Source organism: Salvia hispanica, chromosome 1 (genome assembly GCF_023119035.1).
Source record: "Salvia hispanica cultivar TCC Black 2014 chromosome 1, UniMelb_Shisp_WGS_1.0, whole genome shotgun sequence".
NCBI lineage: Eukaryota > Viridiplantae > Streptophyta > Magnoliopsida > Lamiales > Lamiaceae > Salvia > Salvia hispanica.
In genome coordinates, this window is record NC_062965.1 from 41,243,997 (window position 1) to 41,253,154 (window position 9,158).

At 35.2% G+C, this 9,158-nt stretch overlaps 1 protein-coding gene across 2 annotated transcripts; it reads left to right on the forward strand.

The window, feature by feature from the left end:
- The first annotated feature begins 3,915 nt into the window (after positions 1–3,915).
- LOC125204329 (protein OSB1, mitochondrial-like) lies at positions 3,916–8,561 on the forward strand. Of its 2 annotated transcripts, none has more exons than XM_048102989.1 (4): positions 3,916–4,171; positions 4,244–4,385; positions 7,491–7,572; positions 7,990–8,561. In XM_048102989.1, the coding sequence occupies exons 1-4, from the start codon at positions 3,924–3,926 to the stop codon at positions 8,262–8,264; spliced, it is 747 nt and encodes a 248-aa protein (XP_047958946.1). In that variant the 5' UTR covers positions 3,916–3,923; the 3' UTR covers positions 8,265–8,561. The 2 variants fall into 2 exon arrangements, with proteins under 2 accessions (XP_047958946.1, XP_047959021.1); XM_048103064.1 differs by having other exon boundaries at positions 4,247–4,385.
- The last annotated feature ends 597 nt before the right edge of the window (positions 8,562–9,158 follow it).

Sequence of the window (9,158 nt, forward strand, 5' to 3'; positions counted from 1 at the left end):
GAACAAATTTCAACCACAAGATTAAGAAATCAAGGGCTGAAATTCAGCATAGGATTTCAAAATTGGTCCAAAAAATTACTTCACTATAAGCAAGAATTGGTTCACTATATAAAGGCGGGGGTAAAATAGTCATTTAACAAACAAAGTTGTGGTTAGAACTTGAATTCCTCTCATTTAGATTAATTTTCTTCTGCCCGCTATCTCTTCTGCTCAAATTCTCCATCGATTCTCCACCGATCCTCCTCTTTTGCTCAAATTCTCCATCAATTCTTCGCTTCCGCTCGAATTCTCCATCGACTCTGCACCGATTTCTCTCTTCTGCTCGAATTCTCTACCAATTCTCACTCATAAACGACAACTTTATGTCGTCGCCGCCGCCTTCTTCAGCTGCGCCTAAAGTTCATTTGATTCACTTTGTTGTCGCCTCCTTTTGGTTGCTCATTCCGTCGTTGCCTTCGATTCAACATACCTAATGCCTTCAATTCGTAAACGTATGTTCGTCAACCTATTTATTATAGGAACGATTCATTTTACCGATTTTATTTGCATTTCAGGTTAACGATGGAGTCATATTATGCTTATTCATTTCAGTTTACAATGAACTAAAACGTAGAAACGTGAGTATACTATTTTGACATATGAATGAAGTATATTAACTCTACATGGAGTCATATTATGCTTAACAGTGAATCAAATTATGGTTATAGTAAAGTATATGATGCATCATTAATTTATATTGCTCTGTTTTTCATTTTAGTGAAGTATTCCATGGTTATAGTGAAATGTTTGTGATCCATGCTTATATTGCTCTGTTTTTTCATTTTAGTGAAATAAAACGTGCTTAGAGTGAAGTATTTCATGCTTAGAGTGAAGTGTTTGTGATCCATGCTTATATTGCTCTGTTTTTTTCTTTTCAGTGAAGTAAAACGTGTTTAGAGTGAAGTATTTAATGGTTAGAGTGAAGTGTTTATGATCCATGATTATAATGCACTATTTTATCATTTCAGTGAAGTAAAACGTGCTTAAAGTGAAGTATTTCATGCTTAGAGTGAAGTGTTTGTGATACATGCTAATAGTGCACTATTTTTTCTTTTTAGTGAAGTAAAACGTGTTTAGAGTGAAGTGTTTTCGATTCATGCTTATATTGCTCTGTTTTTTTATATCATTGAAGTAAAACACGTTAAGAGTGAAGTATTTAATGGTTAGAGTGAAGTGTTTGTGAATTGTGATCCATGAATATAATGCATTATTTTATCATTTCAGTGAAGTAAAACGTACTTAAAGTGAAGTATTTCATGCTTAGAGTGAAGTGTTTGTGATACATGCTAATAGTGCACTATTTTTTCATTTCAGTTAAGTAAAACGTGCTTAGAGTTCATATTCCATGCTTAGAGTGAAGTATTCCATGCTTAGAGTGAAGTGTTTTCGATCCATGCTTATATTGCTCAGTTTTTTTTTTATTTCAGTGACGTAAAACGTGGTTAGAGTGAAGTATTCAATGGTTAGAGTGAAGTGTTTGTGATACATGGTTATAATGTACTATTTTTTCATTTCAGTGAAATGAAACGTGCTTACAGTGAAGTATTTCATGCTTAGAGTGAAGTGTTTGTGATCCATGCTTATAGAGTACTATTTTATCATTTCAGTGAAGTAAACTGTGCTTAAAGTGAAGTGTTTCATGGTTAGAGTGAAGTGTTTGTCATCCATGCTTAAAGTGCTTTGTTTTTCCATTTCAGTGAATTAAAACATGCTTAGAGTGAAGTATTCTAGTGTTAGAATGAAGTATATTGTGTTTATAGTGAAGTATATTGTGAGTTTACCATTTTGGCATTTGAATCAAGTATATTGTGTTTATAGTGAAGTGTTTTATGCTAATAGTGATGTATATATTGTTTACAATGAATTGTTTTGCCTTTATAACGAATGATGTTATTAACATTTTCGAAAATTGCAGGTATACTTAATGAAAGACGGAGAGAAAGACATAGAACAGCGGAAGCAGATCATGAATGAAACTTTGGCTTCTATGATTGAAGATTGTAGTAGACATATGGACATAGATGTGGAAAAAATGATTGCGAACTTCAACAAATTTCATGAACAATTGTACAAAGTGATATAATTCATAACATGTGTCTCTTTTGTTCACTGTAAAATTTATTTAGTTCATTTACATTAAATAGTTTGTTCATATTTTACATTAATATTTGGTTCATAGTATAAGGAATGCAGAACATACTTCACTAAAATGGAAAAAAGTACATTATAAAGCATGCAGAACATACTTCACTATATGCTCAGTATACTTCACTGAAATGAAAAAACAGTACACTAAAACACATGCAGAATATACATCACTATATGCTCAATATACTTCACTAAAATGGAAAAACAGTACACTTTAAGGCATGCAGAACATACTTCACTATATGCACAATATTCATCACTATATGCTCAATATACTTCACTGAAATGAAAAAACAGTACACTACAACGCATGCAGAATATACTTCACTATATGCACAATATACATCACTATATGCTCAAATATACTTCACTAAATTGGAAAAACAGTACACTATGCACAATATACATCACTATATGCTCAATGTACTACATTGAAATGAAAAAACAGTACACTACAACGCATGCAGAATATACTTCACTATGTGCACAATATACATCACTATATACTCAATATACTTCACTAAAATGGAAAATCAGTACACTCTAAGGCATTCAAAACACACTTCACTATATGCACAATATATATCACTATATGTTTGATATACTTCACTAAAATGGCTAGAGTGAAGTATTCAATGCCTAGAGTGAAGTGTTTGTGATCCATGCATATAGTGCATTATTTTATCATTTCAGTGAAGTAAAATGTGCTTAGAGTGAAGTGTTTGTGATGCATGTTTATAGTGAAGTAGTATATCGTATTTTAGTGAATTGTATTGACTTTATAGTGAAGTATATTGTGTGTACGATTTTGTATGGGTTTTATAGTGAAGTATACTGTCTTTAGAGTGAAGTGTATTGTCTTTATAGTGTAGTATATTGTCATTACATGTTTAAGCACTCAAAACATATTTCATTATATACTAACATCAACAAATGCTTCATATGTATTTATACGAGTGAATTGTAATGAAGGTAAAGTGAACCAATTTTGCCTTACAGTGCACCATCTTTGATCGTCTCACAAATTCATGAGATAGAAAAATCAACTCTTGCGATGAAATACTAAATTAGCATATCATGAAATCGACTATTAGAGATGGAGAAATCAGCTCTGCTATGAAAATTGATATAGCAGATCGTGAAATTAACAACTGACGATGGAGAAATCAGCTCTTGCTATGAAAAGTGATATAGCAGTTCGTGAAATCGACAATTAAGATGAGGAAATCAGCTCTTGAGATGAAGATTTTGCAAGATGTGATTGTTGAACAATGAACAAGAGCGTGAGCGATGGAGATTATAGCAAATCTGCATAAGTTTTGTTGCGCCATATTGAAGCGATGGACTCCGTCGAGGAAGAAGAGGATTCTCTTGTTGTTGCGCAAGACGCTGGTGATGCGTAGATGGAGATGAAGTTGTAGGAGATGGAAGAGGAGCACGAGAAGGTGAGGCGCGAGCATGGAGGTTTATCGGTGGCGGAGCGGAGGAGAGCGTCGCCGAAATCTGGATGATTTTGTGTGAATCTGGATGAAGCGTGAATCTCCCATAGATTATGGTTTCCAAAAATGCCCTTGTTAATTACTTTTTAATTAAAATATGTAAAAATAGTTAAGCCATAAGATTAATTTAGAGTATTAAGATGTGTGGCTGAGATTTGTTCTCTAGTTATACACTTAAAATTAGTTAAACATGGATTAAGTGTACATAAAAACAATCCAAAACCTAAATATGAATTGATGGGGACAAAGCAATTGACGCACACAGCCTTCATCTCTGCCCGCGTCTTCTCCTCAAACTCAGAATCCGTTTACCTACGCGCCCTCAAGCTCCAGCGACCCTCCACTGTCCGCTACCAACAATCTCTGCACAACTTTGTCAGTTTGATTGGTGAGATTGATTATCATATCAGACCTTGCAGCAGCGCCACTGCCCAATTCGGCGTCTACACTTTCCTAAATGTTAGAGCGCCCGACCGCGATTTAGTGTGAGTAGATGCTTAATTTCGTCATATCAATTTGAATTCTTAACAAAACAATGATTGATTAACATTTAACAGCAGGATACTGCTTAAATTTCGGAGGGAAATGGCGCAAGTCTCTGTCCAGCATCTTAAGCTACACGATTTAGTTTACGTTTCAGGTCATCTCGGATCATACCTCAAGCTCTCTGAAGACGGGAGCTTTGTGCGTAATTACGAGGTCCCCCCCTTCGAATCCCTTACCAACAAAATGTGACTTTTTTGATTGATACCTTTATTTCAAATTTCATGCCTACATTTACCCTCAGATACCTTTCTCCTTTGGTTTTACCTTTCTGGAGAAACTTTTAGATAAATACCCAACCACTACTACTATGGTAATGCCCTTCCTTGTGTTAGTTTATGTTGGTTTGCAATTAATTGTTTAGGATTTGGACTGAGCAATCAACTTCTTACACAATTAGGCAAGGATCTTAAGGAAGAAAGCTGGTGTTTTCTTGGCTGGAGTAACCAAGTTGATATAGCAAAAAAAAATAAATATAACCACATAATTCTTTTTTATATCACCTAGCACACAGTTTAAGGTTGTGTCAGTTCCAGATATGTGGTTCAGGTGATGGAATGGTATGGAAAATCGGAATTAGAACAAATGCGTCTGCCACTTAGGATGGTTATTGCTTGTATTACCTATACGATTGGTAGAAAATATGGAATTTTTAGCATTGAGCTCTAAAATTAAGTTAAATAAGGACAACAAATGAAAAAAATCTTCTCCCATAGAGAATCACAATACTACCAAGTTACCAACTAACAACACTTTTCCATCCATGGCTTGTTTTATACACCTCATCAAAATTTTAGCTTAACCTTCTTGCTCATGATTATGTGATCTCCACGCAGAATAACATTTCTAATTGTGAAGGTTTTCTTATCATCAAATCCTCATAGGATTGCGTGAGTTTTTAAATATGGTTGCCTGCTTCTTTGTTGCGTGAGAGAATGGACCAGTGGTTTTGAAGGAATATCTTTGGGGCTAGATCAGTGTTGTTAAATGTGCGCCAGGGGCGCGGGGGCCGACTTGGGCTCCACCAGAACTGCCCCGAGGTGGCGGGGGTGTGTGAGATCCGGGGGGCGAGGTCAGGGCGGCAGGAGAAATGGGGGCGAGCCTGGGGCAGCGGCAATTGTATGGCGATTAGGGTTCTCTGGAATTAGGTCCACTTATTATAGTTAGTATAGAACAGTGCTAAGTCTTAATTAGGTCCACTTATTCAGATTATAATAATTTTTTAAATTGTGCCACAATTCGTGGGGCACGTACCCCACACTCTGGGTTTTTACCTGATCGATCCGGTGTGCCCCACGTCCCTAACTAACACCTTGGTAGATGCCAATATTGGTTACACATTTGTTCTCACTGATTTATAAATAACGATGGGGTAATCATGTGATAGGCATTAATTGTCAGATCTTAGCTCATGCCATTCTCTCCTCTCCTCAGAGTACTTTTCTACCAGATTCTTTCTTCTTTCCTTGCATCCTTGCCTATTATCTGTATTGAATTCATGGTAGTGCACTAGTGCTACAAAAATTTATTAATCAAACATCTTCTTTCAATCCAATTTCTTGCTCATTCATGCCTGTAAAACTTTAATTTTTTGTTTTCCTCTTTGACCTCTCCTCCATGGCCAACAATACCGATCTTGCCAAGCTTGGCACCATTGTCACCTAACTTCAAGGTCACTTTTTGGCCCAGTCAACCACCATGACTTCTTCAATCCACGGTGTCTGTACCCAACAAAACACAATGCTTTCGATGAAGGACTTGATATAAGTAAACAACTCCTCCAGATTGGCCAACTCCAAATATATAAACACACCTTGATATATGGCTTCTATATATCATTGAATGATCTACGAGTAATATATAGGGTGAGAAATACACAAGAGAGATCTAATCTATATAGGGTGAGTAATATATGTGGGATATTTCCTATCTATTGTAGATTTATATCAATCTCTAATTTTATCTCATGATTTATATATAATATTTCCAACACTCGCCCCCAGGTTAAGTGAGGGGTTCATAGATACTTAACTTGCACAACACATATTAAAACTCTTGGAATATATTGCTTTGGTGAAGTTGTATTTTTGGGATTCAAGCTCCCTAAAGTATCACATTTATCTTGTGGATCATGAATCTCCAGGCAAAACAATTTTTTGTCATCTATATGTCTTGTCATCGATATGCTTTAGCATAATGCTCGAGTTCCATATCCATCTAAAGTTTGAAAACTTTGATCATGATGGAGTCATCTAGTCTTCCACCTAGAGAAGCCGTTTTCCGTCCACAAGCATCGACCTTGGTAGGGCCAATATTTCTGAAAACAAGGTAAAAAACAAGTTGAAAATCCGAAATTCCCAATTGCTCCATTTGCTCTTATGTACAAAGGGAGCTTGGCTTTCACACAGTCAAGATCATGATTGCATAATTGGGGTTGCGACCATCGAAAATGTTAGACAAAGATGACTTTAGAACATGTTTACATAGAACCAAAAGTTATAGAATAAAATATACTCCTCCGTCCCTGAATAGTACTTCCTCCGTCCTATAAAAATAGTCTTGGTTGGGCACGAGTTTTAATGCACAATTGGTAAATTAAGAGAGATGAAGAGAAAGGATGGTGGGAGTAGTGTTAGTGGAGATGGGTCCACATTATTAGTAGTGTAGTGGAGTCTAAAATTAGCTCCTACTTTCAGGGACCGACTAAAAATGAAAAAGATCATACCTTTTAGGGACGGAGGGAGTAATGTTTTTATTTCTTACCGTAGACATTACAGAAAATGCAAATAAAGAAATTAGAGCCTTGACAAACCTCAATTCAAGAGGAATGTTGCCCTAAATTATTGCATAATTATTTCCAAAAGAAAAGCTAATATTTCCAAGATACGAGTTGTAGAAAACAGCTCTGCTCCTTTCTAAAAGTTTCTAGACCTTGATTCTTGCAAACTTAATTTGCAGGCATTGCTGCTTTCCATAATGCGTTTCATTTGGATTGGTGTTTGTTATAATTACTATGTCAATAAGTTATGTTAGAAATCTGCTTATGTTTTCTATCTCTCTCTTGCTTTACCAATTCTCGCCTAACCAATATTTCAATCACTTATATTTTCTAACTCTCTCTTACATTACCAATTGTACTTTAAAACCCGTGCCATTTCAAAAGTTGCTAATTTTAAAGACGAATGTAGTATTATATAAATGTGAAGCATGTTTGTCCGTTAAAACATCTCTGTGTCAGTATGATGAGATTTATGTATATAGGTTGATGTCAAAGAAATGAATTTTGTTGCTCAAAATGTTCCAGAGCTGGCCTGTCAAAACCTTGTCAAGTTGGAACCAAAAGGTACAGTTTCTATTATTTATTCCTTTAGTTGAGAAGAATGAACCTTGGATACTCTCTCAGCAATCCCTTTCTACTTTCACTTTCATGATCCACTTTTCATCATATATGAACATAGTTTCAAGCATATGAATAATTGAATTCTAATAATCAGTTTCATTATTCGATATAGGACTATTATTCTATGCATTGTTCTAATGACATTGATACAGTTTGGAACCAAAGTATGTGGCTCATTGCTTTACCCTTTTGTTCTTCTCCACTCAGCTTCATCTGATCATATTTCTTCTTACTGGATTCTACTTTGGATTGATAGGGGTTTGCATACCATGTGTACTAGCATACAATGAAGTGATGAACAAGTTTACACCCATTTTATTTTGTATTTTCTAGCTATTTGTTAATTTCTTCAAGTGGCAGTTTCATTGGAAGATATGATGCACAAGCGTAGGAACCGGCTTTATTTGTGGCAAGTATTTTTTGCTAATCCGTCAGAGTGGTGGGATAATCGGAACTCTAAAATGGAAGGAAGAGCACCAGACTTTAGGCACAAGGATACTGGTGAGGCACTATGGATAAGTGACAGTGATCCTCCATGGATCAACCAGCAACTCCAATTGCACGATTCAAGATCAACTCAACGAAGATATAGACTGGACAGAGGCTTGGTCTCACTTGTCCCCTTTGGTTTATGATGAATTTATAAGAAATTGAAGCCAGGGTATGGATCTCAGATGATGAAATCACTATTTATTTCTGCATCAGAAAAAAAGTCAAAATCTTCATTGCTGTGTTTGTGTTTCTGGATCATAAAATCTCTATATCTATGAGACTGTAGTACCCCAAACCCTTGTTGTTTTAGATATTGGTATGATATCAAAGCATCTACTGCAACAGTCTACCATGAGGACATTTACTGTATAGTTTGTGCTGGTGACACAGATCGTTATTGGTTCTATGCTTTAATCGCTCAAGAATATAGTTTTAGGTCAGGGTTTGTGTAGCCTTCTTTACAGGTTGGTAGTTCAATCCTTTTTTTGTTATCGTCCCAACTAAGTTGGAACAAAACTTTTGGGAATGAAAATTAAGAAATTGTATTGGTTAAACTAAATGAAAATAAAATAAAATATGTGACAGAATACAGTAGGATGAGATAAGAGAGAGTTAAGCGGAATTAGATTTTTTTTTCTTGTCAAAATAAGAATTACTTAGTCCATTGGAACTATCTTGATTCTTGACATTGTTTAATGAATGCTTGAGGCAGTGATTTCTGAGTCTCCTTATATTTTAGGGAAAAGCCATTATGACTATTTAGTCATAATGTAGCTGGCCATAAAATGACATTATAGTAAATATATTAATTGTATCCGTCCCATAGTAAATGTCACACCTGAGGACTGACACAGGATTTTAGGAGGTATTGTTTTGTGAGATAAATGGAAAGAGAAAATAATATATTTATATTAATGTGAGAGACAACTTTTTCCAAAAAAAAGAAATGTGACATCTTTTGAGATTTTCTATACATATATTGAGATTTTTTTTGTATTTCTTGATAAAATCTGCTTATGAATATGTACGAAAATTGA